The 25526-nt window shown below is 50.9% G+C and overlaps 3 protein-coding genes across 5 annotated transcripts in view; 2 read left to right on the top strand and 1 right to left on the bottom strand.

The window, feature by feature from the left end:
- Positions 1-14471, bottom strand: part of UIMC1 (ubiquitin interaction motif containing 1) — a 33256-nt gene extending 18785 nt beyond the window's left edge. The window contains exons 1-4 of the mRNA XM_085236932.1: positions 14333-14471; positions 10935-11086; positions 4550-4640; positions 293-417 (exon numbers count right to left, since the gene is read on the bottom strand). Coding sequence (XP_085093058.1) covers positions 293-417; positions 4550-4640; positions 10935-11084 — 366 coding nt within the window. The 5' untranslated portion in view covers positions 11085-11086; positions 14333-14471. The remainder of the gene's footprint in view (positions 1-292; positions 418-4549; positions 4641-10934; positions 11087-14332) is intronic.
- On the top strand, positions 13355-14739 carry LOC146543335 (uncharacterized). The gene has a single exon (XM_085236931.1). It carries the CDS (start codon positions 13355-13357, stop codon positions 14594-14596), a length of 1242 nt encoding a protein of 413 aa, XP_085093057.1. The 3' UTR covers positions 14597-14739.
- Positions 14740-14771: 32 nt separating this feature from the next.
- On the top strand, positions 14772-23705 carry ZNF346 (zinc finger protein 346). Of its 3 annotated transcripts, XM_085236308.1 has the most exons (8): positions 14772-14926; positions 15027-15130; positions 15198-15290; positions 16140-16290; positions 17150-17389; positions 19592-19660; positions 19994-20087; positions 21419-23705. In XM_085236308.1, the coding sequence occupies exons 1-8, from the start codon at positions 14866-14868 to the stop codon at positions 21522-21524; spliced, it is 918 nt and encodes a 305-aa protein (XP_085092434.1). In that variant the 5' UTR covers positions 14772-14865; the 3' UTR covers positions 21525-23705. The 3 variants fall into 3 exon arrangements, 2 of the variants coding, with proteins under 2 accessions (XP_085092434.1, XP_085092435.1); XR_014886492.1 differs by lacking the exon at positions 19592-19660 and having other exon boundaries at positions 14775-14926; positions 19939-20087; XM_085236309.1 differs by lacking the exon at positions 19592-19660 and having other exon boundaries at positions 14775-14926.
- The last annotated feature ends 1821 nt before the right edge of the window (positions 23706-25526 follow it).

The following is a 25526-nucleotide window of genomic DNA, read 5'->3' as shown; positions in this document are numbered from 1 at the left end:
AGGTTGATTCTCTGAGAGGTGCGTTCCATCAGCAGGGCATAGCAAGAACAGACTGCAGAAACCTGTGTGCTGCATCCCCAGGTCAAATTAGCGTACCCCAAAACAGGAGACTTCCTGTGCCGCTCACTAGAAATGGCACAGAACATCTACACTGTGACTGCTCTGCTTCCAGCTCCTGCTGGAAACTGCAAGGCATCCAGTAAAGTCTTCTTTTGTGCAGCGTGGCAAAGCAAACACAGAAAGAGATGCTGCTGAAGAACCGTAGTAAGCCTCTTCACAGAAGCACACTTACATTTAGGCTCTCAGCAATGGCCTTCCTCAAGAGTTCCTCTTCCTCCTCTTCCTGACAGTTCACTTGTCTGGCTTCTTGCTCACTCATTTTCAGGGCCAGTGCAAACTGTTCCTCTTCAGTCATCTCTACAGTAGGAAAAAAAGGATAAAGTCATGTCACAGCCGTAGGTGTATGCAAACACCCTACATTTATCCAACATCTTGAGAGATGTCCACAGAGTCCCACCTCCCCAGGAGGAATGCAGAGTAAAGCAGATAAACCTCAGCTTTCCTGGAAAAGCATCAGCAACACTAAACAGAACAAGTAACACAAGTCAGGGACCACTGTTAAGGTTTCTATAGCAGTCTGAACTCTGACTCTTTGGGTATATTAAGGGAATGCCTTACTGCCTTCACCAAACAACATATTCTAGAGCTACAGAATGCGTGTGAAAGGACGGAGAATAAAGATTGTCAAATCGTGCTCATGTTATACAGGATAGAGTCAGGAGTAAGGCAGGATAAAGAGAACATCCTCCTTAATGCACTTTATTTCCAGGCAAATAGCATTTCTCGCTGTCTTCTGACACAAAGATGTCTGCAGTACCACAGGGGACCAAACCAAGAGCAAAAGAGCCGCACGCTGCTCACCCCAAGCTGCAGGTGGAAAGCTCCATGGAGGATAATGTTACTTGCTCGGTGGTATTACGAAGGATCTTTTACATGCACACATCCCCTTTCTGCTCACATCATTACTCCACTGCATCACTGAGTCAGTCATGCATGGGAAACAGGTTTCCTACAGTCATAACTGCTATTCCAGCAGAAAATTTCTTCCCGAAATATTCCTCATTCAGGGCAAACCAGAAGCTGAGACTGGCTATTTTGAAACAATGTGGCTACTTACTTTGGAAAACACTTATTTACTTAGATTCAATCCAACATTTTCACTACGCTCAAAATATACGATGCCTGCAGAACAGAGCGCAGCGTGGAAAACAACTCAACAGCACTCTCAGGAGCTGAAAAATGCATCTTCACACTCACAGCAGACTGACAGATCTCCTTCAAAACCCACTCCCTCCTTCAGGCAGAATCCTGCACAGCCATCTCACACACAAACCAAGCGCCTTGCTCTCTGATGGGCTCCGAGAGCTCTGAAACATGCACCTTGCAGCATTTTTTGGCTGCTCTGATTACCAGCCGTTAGATTTCCTCGCATGTCCTACTAAATCAGCACTTAGGTTTGGACGCGTAATTTCTCTTTAATAATTTCTTGAAGAATTAAGGCAGCGGTTGAGGCGAAGGCAGACAATAGCACACACAGGGCTCGTGGGGATCCTTTGTCCTTGGACAAAGTCACTCTGTAGTGTTCCAGCCAGCAGGGACCAGGGAAAAACACGCTCTCACACAACAGCCCAGGGTACGAGAAGGCTCCTGTCCCCACGGCAGCTCTTCACAATACCAACACCTCCCAAGCATTCAGCGAGTGCGTGACTTGCTTCCCTGCCCAAGCCATCATGGCAATTAGGCCAGACCCCACTCGTTTTGACACGTGGAAGGGAACCGGTGCACGTGATCATTCCCACAACACGAGACTTCCCACGTGCTTAAATTAAAACGGGGGCCTAAGTGTTCTCCCGTTCGGGCTATCAACAGCCACGAAGCTCAGTGTAAAGAAACATTTTTTGGCGAGTTACTACTGTACATTTTGTTTTCCTCTCCCTCTCTGGCACAGCAATTTCCCCTCTGGGGACAGGGAACGTGCCAGACAAATGCTGCCTCTGGCACAGAAACCAGCGACAAACAAAACGCACTTGGTTCATGTTCCAATTGAGTAGATGCTCTGGGGACGGGGAATGCTCGAGTTGAATTCCACCTGGCGTGCTGGTGGCTACACAAAGGCTGCCAGAGAGCCAACGTGCTCCTCGTCCCACAGCCTGGGGCAGGCCTGCGTGCCACGGCCCCGCGTCTCCGTGTTCTGCCAACTGGAGGTGGGTTACTGGGGTCATCATGGCGGCAGATCACAGATTCAGAGCACTGTGGCCTCTGCCTGGCACATGCAAGTATTGCTTTGGGAGTAAGCAGCAGGAGCCTGGAGCTCGCTCTGGTTCCCGGAGGCCGCTGGAGGCCATTGGAGGCCACTGGAGGCTGCTGGAGGCCACTGGATGCTGTCCTAAGGAGGGAGGGTCAGGGGGAGGCTGTTTTTAAGACATCACAGCCCTAAACAAATTAAAGCATTTCAGAGCCTTTTTAAATGCTAATACGGCAATTTGCTAAGCGATTTATGTTCCATTTTGACATTTGCAAAGTGAATTAGATGCAAAACCCCGCTAGTTGTAGCTCTAACACTTACTAATAAGAGATTTACTCAAAAATAATGGAAATGCAGGATCTCGGTATTTCCACAGACCCGAAGTGCAATTACAGTAAAAACATGGAAGCGTGCTTTAAAGCACCGACTACACCCAGCAAAGGAGAGGGAAACTTCTTCACGTCTTTGTACTCCCATTTATCCCGTCGGGATGAAACGTCACAGATAGATTTTAGTTATGGCTTTAGGTTACAACGAATAAAACCACAACAAAGCGAAGATGGGAGGACACGCTTCATAACCAGAGCCTGCAAATATCTGCAATTTTCCAGTTTGGAGGAGAAAGTATTTTCTCTACCCAGAAGCACCAAATGGTTACAAAAGACCGATTCGCCTCACACCTCAAAGGATTCACTTAAAGACCCCGAGAAAAAATAATTACTATTTCGAATCTTAATTTGCCTAGAGGCAAACACCAAAAGCCCAATTACAGCTTGCGATAGAGGAGGGAAGCGAGCCAGCACCGCACGCACACCATATCCCTGTGCTGCACCGAAGCCTTGCCCCGCATTGGCACCCACCAAGGAAAGAGGAAGACCTGCATCAAGAGTTTCCGCACCTAAAAATGCAGCACAAGTCCCCCGTGACAGAGGGGCAGAGCTTTGCGTGCTGCTTCTTTGAGGAGAAAGCGGAATAAAAGAGCTCAGCCCTTCTCCCCCCCCTCCTACACCAGGCTCGCACAGCGGATGTCAGCTCCCACCAAGAGCCAGGCTGTTCCGTGCCATGGCCTAAGGCCTCTATTAAAAACAATTTAATTCGCACAAGCCCTCTGAGGGCTGATGAGCCCAACTGCTGCCGCTCGCAGAGCACCGGCGGGCTCCATTTTGCTCAGCGATTGCTCTGTGCTTCACAGCAGACAACCTCTCTCTCATTTTAAAGCGGTCTGAATTTAACTTGTCTGAGTTGAACACGCCGGCTGGCCGGCTGCCTTGCAGAGCACAACAACGTGAGCCCATGGGCTGGGGCAGAGCAGCAGCCTGCCTTGTACGGTGGCTGTAACCAACAGTGCCACGCAGACCGCTGACAGCACTCCTTCTGCTTGTGTACCCACAGCACTGACAGCCACTCTGCGAGAGATGCTAGCAGGAACATTCCAGCCCCTTCCCTCTAGCGTCTGTTTATAGACCTGTTGTCCGTGAATGCATTTAATCCCTCATTAAAGCTGCTGATGCTGACCTCTCTACAACCTCCCGTGACAAGCAGTTCCAGGAGATCACTACATGCTGTGTGAAGCATTACTTGCCTTCACCCATTTTAAACCTCTCTCCTGCTATTTCCACCGAATGCACCCTGGCTGCCAGAGCTGGTAAACAACAGCTCCGCGTTCAGCTTCTGCACTGCTTCCTGATGCAGACTGATCCCACACCACAGCTGTTCGCTCCCTGTGCTGCGGGGTCCCAGGCCCACGTCTCCATCTCGTGATGACCCAAGCAGCTTCTTCCTGGATGTCCTCTCCTCGTCCTTGAGAAGCAGAGACCAGACCTGCACACAGCACTGTTGATGTGGGTGCACCAACGCTTTATGTAACAGCAAAGTGACGTAAAACAAACCTCTTGTTCGTCACACCCCTGCCACAATGGCCAGCACGGCTGGCTGCCCCGTGCTACAATTTACAGCAGAAGGGTCTGAATGGGAAAGCACTTTGTGTCTGAAGGGGCTTTCGGATCAGGTTTGGATCGGAACTGATCTCAAAGCTTGGTGAGGTACAGACAATCTTGAACAATCATCTTGGAAGCACCGGGGTGCAAGCAAGCGACATTCAGAAGGCAGATTCTACCCCTAAGAAGGGAAGCTGTGTGTCCCAAGCCCCTTCAAAGCCTTTCTGCAAGGGAAATAATCTCAAACACAAACAGCAGAAGCTGCTCAGCACCAGTCTGCTTCCCCAGCCCCACGCTCAAGACCTACGTGCAATTTTTCTTTTAGCAGCAAACTTCGTTCTATCCAGCTGCTGTTTTGCTCTTTTCGTTTGCAATCCGCTGTCTTCCTTTGACTCCTGCTGTAATGGAAAAAAAATATGGTGAGCGCATCCAATATGTAGGAAATACTACCAGCTCCCTCCCCCCCTCCACTCTGACACAAACACTGGTTCAAGAACAAGCCGCTATTTGTGTGAAATTTGAATTTCAAACATAATTCAAGCACATTCTGTAACTATTAAAAGCAGTGTGATGAGCATAACGAGCAAAAAAGAGTTACAGACTGACATAAACAGAGAAGTAGGAGAGACAATAGACTTCGTGCCAGTCACCACCAAGCTCTGCACCTGCTGCCTATGATTTTAGAGAGAATGTGTTTGGCCTCGCTAAAACTTCGGCATTCACAAGCACTCAAAATGGAGAAATAAAACCTTTCTGTGAGTGAACACCTCATACCTGCGAGCCAGGGCTGTCTGCTGCCATTCAGCTCCCAGTACTCAACCCGCCAGTATTCAGCCCAAATGACTGTAGGTGGCCAAAAACAGAATCCCAGCCATTTCTGGGGACCCCCCAAATGCATCCCGAGGGCAGAAGCCAGCTGCATTTAGTTCTGGTGCCATTCTATCATCACAGCGCCCTGAGAACTGCCACAATTGTGTCATTTTTGAAGCTTGAATACTTCAGAAATCTGCAGTCAAGTGGCCTCCAGCAACATCACCCATGAGAACAACCCCAGCCCATGCTGCTTTAAGCACGCTGACTGCAACAAGAATGGTCACAGGCTTAATTGGCACACATTTATGCAAGTTGCTGTCCTAACAGCTTAAGTGAGGGCGTACACATCACCGAAGGCTGGCCCTGGACCCCTTCCAATTTGTCTCTCTAAATCAGGTAGGATTAGAATCAAACACAGCATTTGAGGCAGACACCCACGCCTGGCCAGGAAGAGACTTCGCACAACTCCGCCTGCAGCCCTCATTTGGGTGTTGCTGTCCACGAGACCTGCAGCAAATTGCCCCACACTTCTGCCTCATGTCACCTTTGGGTCTTCATAGTGGGGCAGTGCTTTCCTGCAAAGGGAGGCTCTGCTCATTTCCCAATGTCAGCAGCTCCTTCTGCCCACATTCTGTAACCTGTGGAGTCCTTTGGATCAAACCTCAGCACTGAGCTTTGTTCAGATGTCTTCAGCTTTAGCTCTATCTGTAGATTTTATTAATGTATATACATCACCTGCTCCTTCTCGCAGATCATTAATAAGGGTGTTAAAACACTCACAGCCCTCGTATTGATCCCCCCGGCCTCAGCTTTACATCTCCCCAGAACAAGCCTCTCTTCTCTTCATCACCAGCCTTTGCTGACAGTTCTTTAGCAGGATTTCAATCCAGGAACGTTACTATACAGACAAAATTGAATTATTTATCCAAGTAAGGTTTTGCAAGATGTGCCATTAAGTGGTTTCCTGAAATCCTAATACATCACAGCTTTCATGTCCCCTAATACCTGCTTCACTCCTCACTCCCACCGACTTCAGAGCCTGCTCATACTAAGAGAGCAACACACTCCTGCTCACGTTAAGGGTGTTTCTTTAGGCTCCCTCCAGTCCCCAGCCAAACTTGGGTTTTGTTCTCCATTTCTGAGGTGTCCCTGTGGGCAGCTCACCCCTCAGGAAGTGGGATCACAGCAAGGAGCGCGTGCTGGAGGAAGAAAAGCAAAAGCTTTCCTCCTCTCCCTCCGCTCGTCTAACGGTGCTAAACTCATACTGCAAATTCTGGGGCAATGCAATCCTTGCAGGCTCCACCAATCCCCAGCTCTCCTCTCCAGGCATCAATCTTCCCTCATCACTCTTGCTCTTGCCGGAAGGTCAACCTGACACTCATCTGCAGCTCTCTTCCAGGGCACTGACGTGATTTACGAGCACACCAAACTCGCCATTGGTCGGCGCGCATTTACAGCACGCACTGCAGGGCAGCGCTGGGCTCGGGCACCTCCAGAGCTGTTGGGGTCACGGTGTGCCCACGTCCTGGGCGTCTCCAGTATGCGTTTCTGTTCCCTGTGCTGGGACCTGAGCAACACTGGCATTTGCAGCAGTGGCAGGAGCAAAATGATTGCAGGACACGTGTTGTACCAACCTCATACATCTGAGCGAGGTGTTTAAATTGCTCAGCAGCGTTCTACTGAACGGCCACAGCACAGCAAACTGCTGAAGCAAATCCAATTAATCCTGATGGGCCAAAATATACACACACACACGTCTCAATTCCAGGAATTCTTAAATCTTTTTTATTTTTAAAACCAGAAAATAGAACGTACCTTTTAATTAGGATTTATGGCTGTTTGTACCTCTGCTGGGAGAGAGCCCCGCAGGCCCTGAGCGCTCTGCATAAATGTGGGCGTGGATGCTAGGAAATGAAGGGGCCAAGGAATCACAGGAAGATAACAGGGCTTGCTCCTCCTGACCCAACCTTTTAATGCTCATCTGTCTACAAGGATAATAGGAACTCAGGGGGCCACTCAACCAACTGCCTTTCTAATAAGATCGCTAGTCCAAAAATAATCTTAATCAATTAAAATATTCCCAGACTGCCACCAATACTCTTAGTTACAAGGTCATCTCCAACACACAACTTCCAGGGGAAACTAATTATTACAGCTGAGGTGAGGTAGGAGCTGCACACCTCTGCTCAGTGCCAACCTGGAGAGCATCTCTCCCTCACCGTCAATTTAAAGTGTAATGGCCAGAAGGAATCCAAATTCTCTTTCTGCGTGTCAGGCTCCACAGTCTAATTTATGACGCTCTCTTATGAGCAATTTCACTGTCAGCATTGTACACAGATCAAGGAAAAAATGGGTTTCCAAAGCTCCCCACACACTTGGTGGATGGCAGCTGCTATTCTTCTCCCTTGTTTTTTAACCTGCTTGGTTTCAACAGACAGCAGGAAATCAAATTCCCATTTTAAGATGCTTTTGCACGTACTTAGGAGAACCCAGCTCCACCAGCAGAAACAGACACAGCTCTGCTTGCTTCTAAAAGCCCATAAATGGAAGCGACTCGCCAGACTCCCACATCCTGCTCCCTTGAATCCACATCATCAACCACAGAAATCAGCTTCTATTGACTCAGAGAAGGAAAGGCTACAGGAGAAGCAGAATACAAAGTCAAAAGGTCTGCTTCATTTTGCTGCTCAATAGCAGTTGGGACCATCTAACAATAGGGCACAGCCAAACGCCGTGCATCCTACATGGGAAATACGCAGATGAAAACCAGACTCATTTATTTTTAAAAGCTAATTAGATGTTGGAAGTGCCATGTTTGGTTCTAGCCAAGGCTGCTGCTGAAATTAATATCACACCCTACTTTATTAGTCAGTGACTTGAGTTCAGAATCTGTTTTGGTTCTGCTCTGTCTTTCAGTTCATTAGAACAAACCTGCTGGAAGCAGAGCGTGGAACAAGGAGACACGAGCAGCCTCCTGCCAGATGTGGTTTCTGACACACAGCGGGAGGCCAGGGAAGAAAAGAGGGTTTTTCAGTGGCCAGCTAGTCCAGGCAGTGCCTAAACACTGCTCTCCCTCTATCTCCCAAAAACATCATCTGATCCAGAACATCGATAAATGCCAGTATTTACTCAGACTCTGAGCATCTTCGAGCAGGAATACTCAGACAGAGGGATGTTCAGTGTCTGTGGGGAGGCAGGCAGGCACTGGATGCCATGCGGAACGAGCCAGCACCGTCACATTCCCCAAAGGCTGTAGAGCTGATGGATGGCAGATCTGGCAGAAAGAGCCTATGAGACTTCATGTGAATGCTACGAGTGCAAGCAAAGCTCACAAAGAATCCATCCAGAAGAAATGGTTTAAGCCACCTTTACATGAGCCCCCTGCGAGGTTCCACAGTGGATCAACAGGATTTTAGCATCTGCAGATCCATCGACTGGATTTGGACAGTGACTGGGCCTCTGGCTATGCTCTGCACTTGTCCCTGCCCCTCCTGCCGGGTGACAACCACACTTCAGAAAATCCCAAGGGAACCAACAACCCAGCTGGGGGGGTCACGAGGCAAAGCAGGACTTGCCATGCTCAGAGAAAGCTCTGTTGGGCACTGCTAGGAATGTTGTGTGCTTGGGTGCAAGTGAACGACCCGCCTTTTGGCACCCAGTGCTCCATAGGATTTGAACAGTCAGGGGAGACAGGAATGACTTTGTTCACTTGCCATGTCTGTGCTCTCAGGGAAGCAGTCTGCACACAAAGGAGATCATCTCCTCTTGTTTCCACAAAGCCAGAGAGACTGTTCCTAATTTGTCTGGCCCTTAAAAAAAAGAAGAAAAAAAAAAAAAAAAAAGAGTTCCCCGAATCCAGGATTATGTATAATAGAGATCAAAAAGCCTCATGTCCAGAAAAATTCCTTCTGATGCAGCTCTGCAGATGCCACAGCACAGACATGAGCAAAGAAAGAAAATTTGGCAAAATAACATGGATGAGCTTGATAATCCAGCATGACTGAAAAATTCCTGGGAGAGGCAGTCTGCCAAAGATCATCAAAAGTGAGAAGCTGGAGGCTTTCCAGGTGCAGCTGCTACAAGATCTGCTGGTCTGGAAGCAGAACTAGGGACTTGTTCCATAGATACCTGCCAAGAGACTGCCAAGGAAGAAAGCCACTGAATCAATGATGCCCAAATTGTCCTTGCAGTTTTTGATTCATAAGGAACCATGTCCTAACAGATGCAAGATTAATTGAGAATGTATTGTTCTCTAAAATTGCTATTGATCTGAGTTTCCCACACCTCTTCTCAAACACATAACAAGGTCTTGCTAGAGCAAGAACAACAGTTACAGGGTCTGAAACTGAAATCCAACTTGATGTACACTGAAGAGCTGTGACAGTTACACAAAACAGACAGGATTTTTTCTTTTGAGATCCCATGCAAATCGAATTTTTGGGCGGTTTTGCAGAAAACAACGCTGCAAGAGACTGTGGCACTGGATCTGGGAGCTGATGACTCACAGAAAGAAAGAGACTGAACTGAATAAATCCACTCACTCAACCGACTGAGCTGTTGTCACTTAAACAGAACCTAATTGGCTCTTTAACGGCCTCTCTGAGCATATCCTTTTCTGTAATATGACCGATTATGCCATCAGAATTTATTGTTTATAGACAAACTTACAGAACAGTCAGGGAGCCTAACCTTTTTATAGATGTGCTTTAAGAGACGTTTGTTTCCTCTTTTTCAGATACGTGCACATTGAGATGAATAATTGTAGACAATAACAGGTCCTGATCTTTTATGTACTGCAGCATCTCTTACAGCTGCTGATTTCTTTTTTTCCTTATAGGTTTCACAATAAAGGCCAGTGATGCAGCATACATCTGAAGTTAACTTAGCATATTGCAGAGCTAAGGGTTTAACCCCAATGAACTATTACTGCCATATGTTCCATTTCTTTCAGGGAATTTCCCAATGGGAAAGAACTCAGACAATGCGAAGAAAAAACATCCAATATCATTTGCCCTACAGCTTTTTACTGTTTATTTCTAGTGCTTTTCCCCTCCTCACATGATAATCGCCTTATTGTAGAGACTCATGCTCCAGATGTGGGAACGAAAAGGACTTGATTTAAGATCTACAGCTTGAGAGAGAACTGAAATGCTTTTGAAAATGGTAGAATTACAAAAAGCAGCTTAGGATCCCAAATCACTGGCAAGACAGAGCAAAGCCTCAACAGTCACACATTAAAAAAAATGACTCTAATAATTTTCTCTCATGTACCTCAAGCTGACGACAGATTCTCAGTGCTCTAGGTTTTTCCAGCTGGGAGTTCTTACACGTATCCCAGCATCAGTGTAACAGGCACAAACATCTCAGTGTTGCAGGGTGAGGCTCGTGCTGATGAGATGATGCCAGGGACTGGACCTGAGCTTTTGTGTCATTCCCGCTGCACGGCTCACCTTTACACCCTACGGCAACGGGTTAAAAATTCAGACTTCTGTAATTCAGGATCAGTTTACCAGACACCAGCTGTGCCCGAGCTACTCGAAGCCTGTGTTCTGAGTCGTTCTCTTATCTATTTGCAGATAATACAGAATCACGTTTCTGTGGTTTAGCTGGAATCAATCAAATAAAAATTATGGAAAAAAAAGATTTGTAAAGGGATTGAGGAAAGGTTACTTTTAAATTACGTTTCAAATTCTGTTCTGAGAGGATTTGGTTATCAAATCCCAGACTCATAACTCACCCTCACCAAGCACACCATTCATTTCCTAGTCAAATAAGATTGGAATCATCTCACAGAATAGAAGAGGAATGGCACGAGATGCCCCGGCACATCGCACGGGTGCTCCTGCAGCAGCATGGCCTGGCACAGGCTGAGCACTGACCTCTCCATCGCTGTCAGATATAACAATAAACGCGTCCACAAAGCTGCGTTTCTTCTTGGCGCTGGCTGCACGCCTCTTCTCTTCCTCCTCTTCCTCTCCATCCTGACCTCGAGAGTCAGGGCCCTCCGCGGTCTTCCTTCTCCTTGGCATCCCTGAAACAGAGGGAAAGACTAAAAGCCATTTGTTTCCCTCTCATTTAGATTTCCCCTAATGAACAGCCCTTTCTTTTACTGTTTTTAGGCAAAATACAGCAGCCATTAGAACCTTATTACAAAGTGTGGTACATTTAGCAGGACTGGGAGCCACACGTGCTTGTCACCACTCGTTTAGTTAAGAATACTTTATTAGAGCTGATTGCAAAAAAGGGTTTCAGGGGAACAGCAACAGACAAGCACCTCGCCCAGAGTCCTTGCTCCAACAGAACGAGGCTTTCCTCTTCGCTTCAACCATTAATGCTCCCCAGCAAGCTGCCCAAAGCAGTGCTCCCAGCACAACCCCAGGCTTCCCACCCCCACATAGCCCTGGTGCAGAACACACTTGGACGAGGAGCCGAATCAAGCCAAGGGGACTGGGAGGAGAGGACCGGGATGAGAACAGAGCAAGTAATGCAACAACAGCATTCAGTGCTTCCTGAGCTGGGAACCAGGGAGCCCTACGATGTGGCTGAGCACCATCAGCTCTGGTTTTGCTGGAAGGAAGCGCGCAGGGCAGTGAGCAATGAGCCCCTCGTCACACACAGACAGCGCAGAGCTGGAAATACAGCCCGAGTTGGACGGCTCCCAGACCAATGTCCTTCCCAGGATCCCTCTGCCTCCCTTTGCGAGCACTGAAATAGCTCAAATGCGCTGCTGAGGTCTAAAATAAGAGGCAGACAAGATGCGACAGAAGACCCTGCGTTACACAATGCAGAGCCAAACCCTCTTCTGTAGCATCGCAGAACTGCAAACAGCCACTACACGTGGAAACGCTGCAAGCATGAAGTTCAGAGCCACATTAGCACTACAGAACAGCGGTGCAGTCCCCCCTCTACAGCCAGGCAGCACTCGGCCCAGGTTGGACAAAGAGAAGGACATGTGCTGCCTCTGAATTGCTGCAGCGTGCAGAGCTTCCTGCGCCTGTCTCCTCTGCACACATTGGTGTGGAGACAAAAGATGATGATCCGGTGAGCAAGGATTTGCACTGAAGACTTGCTGAGCCCTCTAAAGACAGAATATTGTACAAACTGCACGCACAGCTCCAGAAGCGGCTGCAATCATCACTGCAGTCCCGAAACGCCTGTCTGTTTGGGATGGGAAAATTAAAACAAGCGCTGCTCTATGGAGAAGCTCTTGCAAAACAAAGCTGTTCTGCTCCAGCTGAGCTGAACCTTGGCTGTTGTTGGAATATTGCTGTCATACTTCCTCTGTTTTTCATCTTTTGCTCCAACTGGTCTCTTTGCCCTCTGCCCACCCGGCTTCAGGGAACCGCACCCCATTATCAGCGGCACACACAGGGGTTTCAGCACACCTCCTGTGGCCCGCTACTGAGCCCGGGCAGGGCCACTGCTTTTGGAGTCGACAATGGCAAAACACAGCAGACAGCAACAAGGAACTGCAAAGCGTTTCTGTTTGATTCCTCTTAAAATCCGTGCTGGTATCACCAGCTCTCCACTCCTCGATGCACTGTGCTAAATAAGAGATCACCGAGCAGTATCAGCTGGAGTTACGATGAGTCACCTACCTCCAACATTTAAAAAGGGGGGAAAAAAAAAAAGATGTAAAAGATGTAACCACACAACTCCCACAACGCTGCTGAAAATGAAGGGAGTTGTGGCAAAGAGCCTCTCTGTGAATGTAACTAAGGGAACAAGAGAAGGAGAGATCACTTGTAGCTGTGCGAGGCTGTGAGTAGGAGAGCAGTAACGGCTTTTATTAGCCCAGCTGATAGAGCTGAAGAAAACAAGCAGCAGAGCACACCCCCAGCTAAGGAAGCGTGCACAGAAGCTGCATTTTGCTTTCAGCACTTCTGCAAAGGACGCTGCTGGTATCCATTGCGCCAATGTCTGCTTTCAGACAGTGAAAGAAAGCCTGAATTGGCCAAATCTACCTCTGCCTGTTGTCTCCCAGACTCGTTTTCCAATTTTTCACTTTTTACGACTTTAAGAGAATTTCTTGCAAACGCTCTGGCAGCAAAGGTGACCCCCTGACAAGGGGCCTCGCACACGCCACGCTTCCACAGGCACATTTTTAGGGATATCCTTGAAGATCCCCAACTTGTGATTATTTGTCATTTTCCCTCTCATCTATCATTTTGATGAATCAGAAAGCAATTACCGACAGAATAATTCTAAATCTTGACACTGCAGCTCCAGACCTGCCAAGCTGTGACAGCTTGAAAAATGCTTGAAAACGGAGCCAAAAACGAATGACTCTCATCCCCGGATGAGTTTTGGAGCCGCTCGAGACTCAGGCTGGCGTGTGGTAAACAACCCCTCCTGCTCACAGGGAGGGCCGTGGTGCTGCCAGGCACACAGCAGCGCTGTGCACGCAGCTCAGCGCCACGCAGCGCTCCCTGCAGCCACCAGCCCCGGACCCCCCACGCTGGGAGCAGCTGATGCTCTGCGCCGTGACGGCCTGCAGCACCCCGGGGGGACGGGAGGCGTTGGCAGGGTTCATCCACGGAATGGCTCTTTGCAGGAAGGGCAGCAGACGCTGAGTTCCTCGTGCTGCACAGCTCCTCCAAACGAGCCTGTTACAGCTCTGCCTTCTGCCCCCCGCCCCCCCGGCACCCACCGGAGGCACCCCGTGCTGCTCAGCCCTCCTCCCGACCCGCGGCCGCACGGATTGGGTCGGGGCTCCTCCAAAAGTGCCACCCGCGGAGCTCGCAGCGGCGTGGGGGAAAGGGAGCGGCCGCCACCGGGCGAAACGAGGGACGGGCAGAGATGCGGGTACCGCAGGGGAACGGGGCCGGGCCGGCCCTGCGAGGAGCAGGAGGGCAGGATCCAACCCGGCGGTACCGCAGGGGACGGGGACGTGCGGTCCGTACCGGAGCCCCGGGCCACAAGGAGTCTCCGCGGGCCGCCGCGGGACACAGCGGTGGGGCGATACGGAGAACCCCGAGCCCGCTCGGTACCTCGGTACCACCTCCAGCCGGGCACCGCCGGCACCCGCCCGGGTTCCAGGCCGCTCCGGGCTCACCCCGAGGAAAGGGGCGGCCCCAGGCTCCCTCGCAGAGAGGCGGCGGCCCAGCTCCCGGCGAGCCCCCGGGCAGGGCAGCGCTGCGGAAAGCCCCGCGGGCCGCAGCCGGCCCTGGAATCTGCCGGGACCCCGCGCGCAGCCCCCGCTCCGCCGCGCGGCCACGGAACCGCCGCCTCCCGCCACCCCCGTGCAGCCCCGAGCCGCGCTCAGCGGGTCTCTTACCCGCACTCAAGTTACGGAGGAGGCCTCATTGCCCTCACTCAAGATGGCAGCGGCGGCGTCGCTTCACGTGGGAGCCCGAAGGGCGGGGCCGGGCGAGGCGGGCGGCGCCATGTCGCGTGCGGGCGGCGGCGGGGCCCGAAGGCAGCGGGGAGGAACGGCGCCACCTCCTCCGCTCAGAGCCTCTCGAGGGCAGCCAGGATGCCTTATTTTATATCCTGGTCGAGTTCACACGGAGAAAAAAATACAGCGGTGCCGCCTCACTGAATTGCGGCCTTCTAGCCTCGAATCAACAAACGTCCAACGTCCGCCTCACGCCACGCCTCTCCGCGTGCAGCGATCGCGGCGACAAATGGCGCCACCGCGCAGCCGGGGACGAGGCGAGCCCGCCTCTCCGCCGCCCTCAACCAACATGGCCGCCGCCGCCTCGCCCCGCCAGCACGTGCCGCGCGCGGCGCTCCCGCGGGAAGCCGTCCGGCCCCGCCCGCCGTCGCTTGGCGACCGCGGTTCTCGCGAGAGCGACGGGGGCGGCCAAGATGGCGGACGGGGCGGGTAGCAACGGGGACGCCGCGGCGCTGCCGGTGGGCAGGGAGGCAGGTGAGCGGCCCGGGGCGGGGGGGCGGCCCGGCGGGCGGCCCCGGGGGAGCGGCCGGGCAGAGTCGGAGCGGTTCGGGCTGAGCGCGGCGTGTTTTGGCAGTGGAGCGGCTGATCCGGGAGAACGGGCACATCTTCACCGAGGCGCAGTGCAAGGTGTGCAGCGCGCTGCTCATCTCCGAGTCGCAGCGCCTGGCGCATTACCAGGTGAGCACCGCGCCGGGCGGGGCTGCGGGGGGCCGGCAGGGCCGGGTAACGCTGTCACTGCCCGCAGAGCAAGAAGCACGCCAACAAGGTGCGGAGGTACCTCTCCATCCACGGCGAGGAGGAGCTGGCGTCCGGGAAGAAGATGAAGCTGGATGCCAAGGTGAGACGAGGACCGGGCCTGGGGGGTCGTGGGCTGAGCTGGGCGCTGCCCTTCTGTTCCCTTGTGCTCTTAGAAAGGGCTCTGTGGTTAAGCCGTGTCGGTGAGTATGGCTCCTGTCGCCTTTCCCTCCTAAAGAACTGCTCGTTGCCTCCTACTGAAAGGCCCTCCGAGAAGAGCAGGGGAGCAGCAAGTTGCCAGGGATATCACGGTGTGACATCTCATTTCACTGACAGCGCAGTGCAGGGCGCACGGTTTGCTGGACTTTGTTTTGCACTTTTTAAGTTTTATTTCAGCTTCTTGGTCAGTAAGGAGAACACCTGCCAGCTGTCTGCTCCATGACTCGTTTGGGAAACAGATTCTACTTCTCTGATTGCTTCAGCTTTAGTCCCTAACCTTCATAGGTTTGCCGTATGGATGGAGGGGAGGATGAAGGAGGTTGCCCTCATGCAGTGCAGTGCGAGGCCTAACAGTGACTGCTGCTGCCTGCCCAGCTGGCATTGCTGATGGCCCAGCTGATAGCAGCATTTGTGCTCCTTAGCTCACACCTTAGAGAGCAGGGGGCAAATCGGCTCTTGCTGCCGTGCAGTTAGCTTTGTGCTGGGCCCATGCCCCAACAGCTCCTCTACCTGCAATGTTTTACTGAGACTGAGAAAAAGAGAATCTGAAGCAGGAACACTGTCCAGTGAAGGAGAGAATGATGCTGTGCCACCAAAGTCCCATTCAATCAAACAACATCAACTTCAACTTCACATTCAGTGTCTCAGATGATTTAGTTTCTTGAATGCCTTAGAATTCCTCCTAGTAACAAACTTTCCCAACCTCAGCCATTCTGTGGTTCTGTGTGCACAGGAGAGCAAGCACGAAGGCACCAATGGGGAGGACAGGAACAAGTGTTGTCCCATCTGTAACATGACCTTTTCTTCTCCTGCTGTGGCCACGTCTCACTACCTGGGGAAGACTCATGCCAAGAATGTGAAGCAACAATCCCCTAAAGTGGAAGGTAAGTCTGTCTGCAGTGCTTTTGTGTTGTGAAGCTCAAACTAGGAAAATGCTGCATGTGATGATTTTCCACTGAGAGGTGCCATTGGACATGTCATCCTTTTTGTGTGTGTGTGGTCTTGCCTGTGAAACAGGGAAAGCCAGCAGTGTGCCTCCAGATCCACAGCCTTTACCAGCAAAGTGCTTGGTAGGATGGCTTGGCTAAATGTTCCTGCATGCAAGGAATGGGACAGAGCCCGTTGTTGTTCATGCAGCTGTAGAAGCATCTATCACAGGATGTGATGCTTGCTTAAAGCTTCCAGGGACCAAAGCGACTGGTGAAATGCCCATGAGATGAATTTGTCAGGCCTGCTCAGCTACAGAGCTGTAGCTTCTGTGGTTCAGGGACTTCTGAGCTGCAAACAGCTGGAAGCTGGGAGAGTGACACTGGGAAGTGTGAAAGTGTCCTCGTCCTGACCACGCGCTTTCCCTCTGCTGTCTGCCGTGGCCCATTCTCAAGGAAGGCCCTGACTATGAGAAGCCTTCAGGAAGGGAGGCTGCATGCCTGGTCTGGTGTCTGCCACTTCCCTGTGAGAGCAGTCTGCAGGTGTTAGCTCCTCTCTGGTGTTTGTGCCCCTGCTGGGAGTTGTTTTACCATGTGCCTTCCAGTTATTCCAGGAGCAATAAGGGAGGAGACTGGAGCAACACGGGTTTATCTGGAGGTCTTACGTCCTCTCACTAGGTTTCTTTTGGGGCTGTTTTATGGTTTTAGTTTTGGAGTTTTTTGTTTGTTTGTTTAATGCATGTTTTGGGGAAATAAAACTACTTTTTTTTTTTTTTTTTTCTATCTAACTGACCAAGAGTTTGGATTCATCCTACAGAAGTGGTGCCCCCACAGAAACATCCTGCTACCCTCCCCACCTCTACTGTATCTTCTAATGAAGAGAAGAAGGACATTACAGACCCAGACAAGTTCTGTAGCCTCTGCCATGCCACTTTCAACAACCCCCTTATGGCAAAACAACATTATGTAGGCAAGAAGCACAGAAAGCAAGAAACGAAACACAAGCTGATGGCACGTTATGGCCGAACTCCTGACGCACCGGCATCGTCCTTCCTGGGTGAGTTCTCAGCAGGCAGGCTGGTAAGGAGCTGGAGAGCAGGGTGGGAGAGCAGCAGTGTGCATCTGCCAGGTCTCTGAACGAGGGGTTCTCTGTGGAGGGAGCAGGGGAGGATTGCTCGTGGTGAGGATCTTGATGATGCCCGTAAGACTGATCTGGTTGGTACTGTAATTCCTTGGCAGCAGGAGAGGTTTTTTAGACTGTAGCTGCTGGTGAGGAACTTTGAGTTGTGCTTTGCAATGTTGTCTCATCAAGTACGTGTCCTTTTTATTCTCTGTGTGGATAATCCAGGGATTTTGGCCAGTGCTGTTCCAGCTAGGTGGATTGCATCCAAAATGGAAAGATAAAAGTGGCATTTGATGCTTGAAAAATGTCTAAGGGACTAGGCAACGATGGAAGAAATAGGTTTAACTGCACCTGCTGCTTCAAAGCGCATGAAAGCCAAAGAGATTTCTCCCTGAATGCTTTCTGCCTCTGTGTGGGCACTTCATCTGATGAACTAATGCAACTCTCTCCGGAGCAAGCAGGAATGTGGAAAAAATTGAGCTATTAAGGAGGAACTTTAGGCAGACAGTTAACACTCATTTGGTTTATGATCTGTTCCTTATGAGTGCTTCTATATATGATGAAAGCCCTTGGAGTCCAGTGAAAGCATTAGGAGCTCACAGTGAACTCCCTTGTTCCTTCTAGCATCCTTCTGTTGGACCAGGAAGTGCGTAGTACCCTGCTGGATGCTTGAAGTATATAATAAGCAGACAAATCATCTTAAAATCTTCTTCAAGAGCTTCTTTCTCTGTCATAAAAATGCCCATAAGCAGAAGATTAATTATTCTAATTCTTTGCGGTCCACCTTTAGCACTTATGAGAAATTAAACTCAATTATCCCAGTAATATTCTCTCCCACATTGTGCAGTCATGTAGAAGATGGAAAAGGTGCTTCGTGTCTTGTGTTGCCCATCTGCTCTTTACCTAATTAGTGGGGCCTGATCAATGGTTCCATCTTGTTGTGACTCAGGCTGTGGAGCCCCAACCCAAGCTGGGTAAGTGGGCAGTGCTGTTGCCATGTGATTGATGTGTTCTGTGGAGAGCTTACAGAGCTGGACTATCTCCATCCACATCTCTCTGTTGCTTAAGCCGTTCCAGGCAAGGTTACAGAGCTGTGGCATAGTGTGGAGCTGTTCTGGTGCAACAGGCTGCACTCAGGGATGTATTTTCCTGCTCCCTTTGCCTGTCTCTATGTGCTGACAGCCATGCCAAGCTGGCATGCCAGCAGAGTTCTTCCCAGCCCAAACTTCTTGTTCTCTCTTACAAAACAGGGCTTGAAATCAGACTTATGCTTTTGTAAAGGCTCTGTTCTCTAAACATACGTTCCCATGGGATCTGACCCTCAGCAGATGAAGATGTGTCATTCACAGCAGAGCCAAGATGCCTTTCTGCTTAAAGCTCCTCTAGGAGCCATTCATGTGGGGTGCTGCTGGAGTGTTCCCTAAATAACTTGTCTACCTGATTTTCAGCAGTGATATCTTGACCTCAGTTGTGAAGGGAGGTGGGTGTGAGGGCTGTGACAGCTCCTCTGGCCCTTCACATCCAAACTCAGCCGTTTTGAGAGTTAAATGGTGCCACTGGAGTCTGAAATCTGTGTGGGGCAGCAGCCAGATAGGGAACATCTGCTGTGCCACGTGTCGTGCCTCTCACTCAGTGATTATGCTGCTCTGCACCCCCTGAGTGACTGTCCCCTTTCCCCTTAAGGAAGTGTTTACTTTGTGAGACTCCCAGGCAGAGCCCTTCCCCAGAGAGCTGGAATTGAGGAGCACGTAATGCTGCAGGGATGTATGCCAGGACTTTCCCATTATGTGGCCAGCTCTGTTGCTTTGCTTGCTTGTTTGCTATCTATGACCCCCAGAACTTTCATTCCAGAGGAGCTGTCATGATACACACAACCACTGCTCTGCCTCCTGCAACTATTGTTAGAGACTTTTTTTTCTTTTTTTTTTTCAGTTATCTGATACACTGACTGTAACTGAAGGGCCTGAGGATAGAGTTTAGTATTCCCAACTGGCACCTCTGCAGGGCTTAGCAGAGCTCTGTGCTGTGGAATTTGACGTTGTGTATAATCTCCTTTGGCTGCTTTTTTTTTTTTTTTCTTTCTTAATTGAAACATCAAATTTACAAATTTACTATCTCCCTTGATTTTTTTGTTAGGAGATGTACAGATCAGGAGAAGTGGGAATTTTGGAGAAAAGTGGAGTTACAGAGGCAGTAGAACATCAGGTTTGGTGTACTAATTGCTACGTTTTCACCTCATCTGATATTGTGAACTGGTTACAGGAAATGTGTGTTTGTTTTTGTAGATAACAAACCCATGTTCTGATCAGGAAAGGTTTTCTGGCTGTTTCCCTCATACCACTAACCAGAGGCTGACCGGTATCTGGTGGGGTAAGGGATCCTGTGACCTCCCTGCCTGGTCAGGCTATTCATTTGCTACTTGCTTTGTTTAGCAGTTATTTAACACATCAAGTGATTGATTATCTCACTTGTTTCTACCTCAGGCACCAAGTTGTTGGCTAGCTGTGCTGTGTGTGTTAACATTGATGTCTGTTTCAGCTGGGAAGGGCTACCCCTGCAACACATGTAACATAGTACTGAACTCCATAGAGCAGTACCAAGCTCACATCAGTGGCTTCAAACACAAGAATCAGTAAGTAACTTTCTTGTTTAGCTTTGTTTCTAGCCTTGCTTTTCAAACTGTTTTCAATATAGCACGAATGCAGTTTTGCATGTGTGTTTCAAGCTGACCCTTGCAAACAGAACAATATTTTTGCAAGCTTGTGCTGTTTGTTCTGAAGCCAATTAACCAGCGTAGGTTTGCACCCCCTCAGCCTCTTCAGCAGCTCCCTCTGCAGACAGCTCGAGGATGCTGCTGTAGCAAAAATGCCTTTCAGCTGCTTTCATTTCTCAGAGGTTCAGGTCTGCGTGGCCCTCTGCAGGGAGCACATCCATCCTGATTGTTGTTAAACGGCACTTCTGTAAGACCCGAGATGTGAATTAAAGCAAAGTGTGATGTAGCGGAGGTCCGCTTGTCATTCTGGTCTCTCTTGGAGCTGCTTGTTCTGAAATTTGGCACGTAGTCAGCACGCTCCAGAAACCTAGAATGTGTTTCTGAACTAGTGAGTTAAAGGGGATAATCCCCTGCACGTACTGTTCATCTTCTGCCAGGGAAATGATTAACATTAAATGTACTTATTCTGGACACTGGCAAAGTTCAGATCTCTGATTTCAAAGCATTACGTTAAGGAGGGTTGATAACTGACCTGGGGTGCTGAGACGGCTTAGAAGCTGCTCAGTGGGATAGAAGAAAGAGGTATTAGGAAATACTGCCTGAAGTGGTGACCGAATTTCCCAGAAAGACCAAAAGGAAAACTGGAATCTTGCATGGCATACCTGTGGAATAACAGCCCCGTTACACTCTTGAGTATTTGATTGGAAGGCATAAGCCTTGTCTGTTCCTTCATGAAGGCCAACTCTTGAAAAGCACAGCAGGACCAGTGGATGGCAAACATCTAGCCTGAATTTATCCCGTTCTAGAAAGATAACACTGAAGGCATTCCCAACATGCAGGCATAACCGCTCACTTTAAGGACATGGATGTTGTCCCAGCTTTTCCAGCCAAATAACTCCCTTTCAGAAAGCTGCTTCTGGATTTAGCTGTTAAGTCATGTTCCAGGCCAGCTTCTGCAGTCTGAAAGGAGCCAGGATACTTGCTTTGTAGTGGAAGCTCTTCACGGTCCTTGAGCTAAGCAATAGCTAATTCTGCCATCCTAAAGGTGTCTGTTTACACACCACACACGCACACAGGCTAAGAATCCACTTGGAAGCTTTTCTGGCAAGTTGTTGACTTGTCTGTAGTAGGCTGCTACTCTGCTGGCAGCCGTGTTTTCTGAGCACTGATTGCAGCTGACAGATGTCAGAGCCATTCTGACACTGTTTCCTTTTTTCCCTTCTTTTCCTCTTTCTCCCTCCCATGTCCAGGATGCCAGGAGCAGGGCCACTTGTAGGACCATTCCCACCACAGCAGTATGTCCGGGAAGAAACAACGGCTCCAGGAGGCTACAGTTACTTCAGCCAAGACTTCTAGAGCAAGCTGCAGCACTGTTCTTGGAGTTGTTGGTGGCCCAAGAACACACATCCTTTGCCAGCCCACAACGGTTTCATTATCCCTCTGGATAAGCAAAGCCCTACCCTCCTGTATGCACCCGTTGAGCAGAACAGGGACTGAATCTGTCCGAAAAAGGATCCAGCTGGAAGAGACTTGGTAGACAGCAAATACTTCACTCCCTTAGAGTAGTTTTCATTGTGTAATTGCTTCCTGTAAAGGTGGGTGCGGTGTGAGAGGAAGTGTGTATCTGGTATAAGGAGAGTCTGGCAACAGGCTGGTAACATCTACCTCCTCCCTTACCAGAGCAAATAGTGGATTCCTGCACCTGGAGGCCAGCAGCCCGTGCTTAGAGGTGTGAATGGGACACCTTGTGAGTTGCCTGGCTTTTTACAGACCTAACATAGGAAATGGCAGCGTGGCATCTCTTGTCATGACTCCTCTGGGCAGGTTTGTTTGCAGAACTCCTTGGGCCACTGATTGCCATCAGAGCCTTTCGCAGCACTGCGGTTCAGGAGTTGTGTTGTTTGGTGTCTAACAAGTAGTCATGATTTGTGATGTACAGCGCTGCTGGTGGGAGCGGAGGGCTGATGGGGAGTTAGAGCTCTTGTTTCTCCAGGCAGCTCAGCCCTCTGCTCTGAGGATTTCCACGTGGAAGGAAGAAACAGTTTAGCCTGGTTTCCTATGGAAACAGGTGTATGTGATCATTCACTGTGTGTGTCTTTACCCCTCATAACTTAAAGCAATCTCAGACAAACTTGGCAGTGGTGGAAATCTCCGAGACCCAAATGCAATCAGAGGAAGGTGAACAGGAAGAATCCATCATAGGTTCTGTGAGGGTCTGTGCGTAAGTGTGTTTTCTCTACTGCCAGCAAAATATTGATAGAGAAGGAGAATTTTAAAGGAAAAAAAAAAAAAAAAAAGAGGAGATAAGTATAGAAATAACAGAGTACTGTAGTATAGCTTGGTTGAATTGTTTGCTGGCTGAAAACCTACAAGTTCTTTGGAAACCTGACTTAGCCCTTCATTAGACACTACTTGCCCAGCCCCTCTCCTCAAAGTTCTTACACATTTGTACCATCATGGAGAAGAGATGTTCTGTCTTTCAAACCTGGAAATTAAGATAGATGGTCTCTTCATGTTACTAATGTACCAAATCTGTTAGGAGAGCCCCGAGAAGGAAGGGTGGGCATCTGAGGCTGCTGTGCGTTTAGGATGAGTTCTTCAGATGTTCTGCCCTTGAGCTAGGGCAGTGCCATTCTTTGCCGGCCCACCGCAGGAGCCCTGTTGTCGGGCTGGCCTTGTGCTCAGCTCCAGTGCTCCATGTCAGGCACCCCATGGCTTTGTCCCAGCCTCAGTGCCTCTGTGGAGCTGAGAGTTGGCCAGCCTGGGGCAAGTGGCATTGTTTTCCTTCCACGGGGCGGGAGGACAGAGACCTGCCTGGCCGACAGGAGCAGAGGTGATGGACGTGCGGAGCAGAGCCGCTGCCTCCCACTGCTGCAGCAGCTGCTGGAGGGCACTCTGGGGCCCTGCGCTCCCGGTGCTGCGTTCCAGGCTGAGCAGCTGCCGCCTTTGCGAGGCTGAGAGCCAGGCTGGGGGGGCAAATCCAAAACCCTGCGTGTGCTGGTCAGGTTAAGCAAGGAGAGAGATTTGGTTGCTAATCTCCGCACTTGGAGTGAGCGCCTTCCCTCCCTGCTCTAGGCTGTGCACGAGCTTTGTTTGCCTGCACCCTGCACAGGATCTGCCACCTCCCCTTAGGACAGGCTCCTGCTGGGCTGGGTTCGCCTTCCTGATGTTTTCCAGTCTTGCTGTAATGCTGAGGGCTGACCTTAGCCTCCTGCTTGAGAGGGAGTTTTGTTAAACTAAGCAAGCTGATCAACCAGCAGAAAATTGCAGTGAAGTAAAGGAAGCATTGTGTGCCTGGTGGCACTGGATGGCCTCCAGCTCCGATCTCCACTGCTTAGCTCTCGTCTCGCTGCACGAGGGCAGGTGCCTGCTAGATGTGCTGTGCATTGACACCAAGAGGTATCCATTTCCAGCACTGCCCAGTCTGGTGTGTGACTCCATTCTGTGTACTGACAATTTTGCCTTCCTCTGTACATGATGTTTATGTATCTGCTGTTTCCCTAAGGTGAAGCTCTCCAAATAGAGTGTTTATTACTACTTCTGGGTGCTGCCTCTTTACTATAGTCCTTCCTGGGTTTTTGCCATCCTTCAGAGCAAAGAGGAGGATACAGACACCTCTGACTTGTTTGGGAGGGGTGGGAGGCTTGTGTTTCCATCTGTTATCCCCAGGCATCTTGAGATCCAGACAGAGCCACCAAGTGCCTTCCTCTGTGCTCCACTGGCACGTCTGCATGGCCTGGAGCACACCAACGTCACCAAGGGGGAGGCAGGACAGTCTGCACACACAGAGTGCTGGCACTCCTGCAGACTGTTGTGCTGCTTGTGCTGAAAACATCCGTCACAGCCACGGGGCACTGGGCCGTTTTCTGGCAGCTAGGGAGCAGAGCGATGGTGTGCAGCCACTCCTCTGTCTGCACCACGCCTCACTGGGGCAGGATGTGCTCCCAGCACAGCCTAGATGGGTGCCCCCCATTGCCTAGCTGCAGGCTATGTCCTGTCGCCGGGTCCAGCTGGCTCTCACCTCTTATCCTGGTACCATACTGCAGCACCCACAGGTGCCCAGCAGCACGGTGCCACAGGAGCTACGGCCTGGCAATGGGGTGGTGTGCTGGGGGAGGCAGAGCACACTGTGGCCCTTTTGTCCCACAGCAGTGCTGCCTGCCCCTGCCCAGGCCCCTGCGGGCAGCACCTGGCTGTGCCGGGGCTGCAGCTGCCGTGGCCAAGCCCCAGCGCCTTCCATGCTGGCAGCAAGCACAGGGCGTGGAGCCACCACGGCCACATCCCCATAGAGGTGCTGCCATCCCCTGCTCTTTCATAGCCAGCTCTGCAGAGCTTGCCCAGCTGAGCCCCGGCACGGCGCTGGGACCCCCTCAGCTGGGGAGGAGCGCAGCCCCATCTGCAGCCCTAACCACTGCCCTCCATCGTGGTCCTGCTGTCTCCATCAAGTAAATCGGGTGCAGATGTGGGGCTGGGTGCCTGCTTGCCATTAGGGTTTGGGAACGCAGGGGTGGCTCCTGGGGTATCCTGGCTTTGAGTCCTGCAGCACGGCTTGCTCAGCACATGGGGTGTGCAGCATCCTGGGTGGCAGCACCCATACAGACTTTTCCCGAGCATGGCATGGCTGCCCCCAGAGGAGCTGTAGGATGCAGCCCATGCTGTGCTGCAGGATGCTCCCTGCTTGCCTTGGAAGGAGCACAGTGCCTGCTGATGAGGGCTTAGTTAAGGCTCACGTCCCTCACTCCGCAGCCCCTTTGCCAGGCCCTGTGTTTTCACCTCCCCAGAGGGAACAACAGGTTCATGTTTGCCAAGTGGTGCCTGGTTAAACCTTAACCTGGCCGGGTTGCTCCATCGGTCCCTCCCTGTGGGAGATAAGGATCAGCAGGAGTGCAGCATTCTGCTCCCTGGGCAGCAGGGACTGAGCTCCTGCCTTGAGCCCACTCTGCAGGACAAGCTGTAGGGTTGGGACCTGTGTCCCACAGCCAGCTCCTCCACGCCTAGCAGCCATGCACCCACAAGGCTGGAGCAGGCACCAGCATGGCTGACCAGCAGGCTGCAGGCTTGGCTGGGGCAGTGATGCCAAGTGTTGAGGGCAGTGGGGCTGCAGAGAGCCGGTGGGTACTCTCACGTGGCTCTTGTGGCCCCACTCGCTCGGCCTCAGCATCCCGACACCACGCGTACAGGGTGCTGAGAGCCGGGGACCTGCATCCCAAACAACAGCCGTTCAGGAGATGCCAAGAGAAACTTCCAGGAGGAAAGAGCCTCCTGGCCTCCGCCCCCCCCCAGGAGCTGCTGGCCGTGCACGCTGGCCGCAGGTGCGACCGCAGCAGGACCGGCGGCGAGCGCTGGGGCCAGGCACAA

The sequence above is a fragment of the Meleagris gallopavo genome, chromosome 15 (assembly GCF_905368555.1).
Source record: "Meleagris gallopavo chromosome 15, MGAL_WU_HG_1.1, whole genome shotgun sequence".
NCBI lineage: Eukaryota > Metazoa > Chordata > Aves > Galliformes > Phasianidae > Meleagris > Meleagris gallopavo.
This window is presented reverse-complemented; position numbering and strand designations above follow the sequence as displayed.

Coding starts and splice junctions, on each gene's coding strand:
- LOC146543335 (XM_085236931.1), top strand. CDS start 13,355: ATGAGTTTTGGAGCCGCTCGAGACTCAGGCTGGCGTGTGGTAAACAAC.
- ZNF346 (XM_085236308.1), top strand. CDS start 14,866: ATGGCGGACGGGGCGGGTAGCAACGGGGACGCCGCGGCGCTGCCGGTG. Junction 19,661..19,993: donor CAGAGGCAGTAGAACATCAG/GTTTGGTGTACT, acceptor TGTCTGTTTCAG/CTGGGAAGGGCTACCCCTGC. Junction 20,088..21,418: donor GGCTTCAAACACAAGAATCA/GTAAGTAACTTT, acceptor TCCCATGTCCAG/GATGCCAGGAGCAGGGCCAC.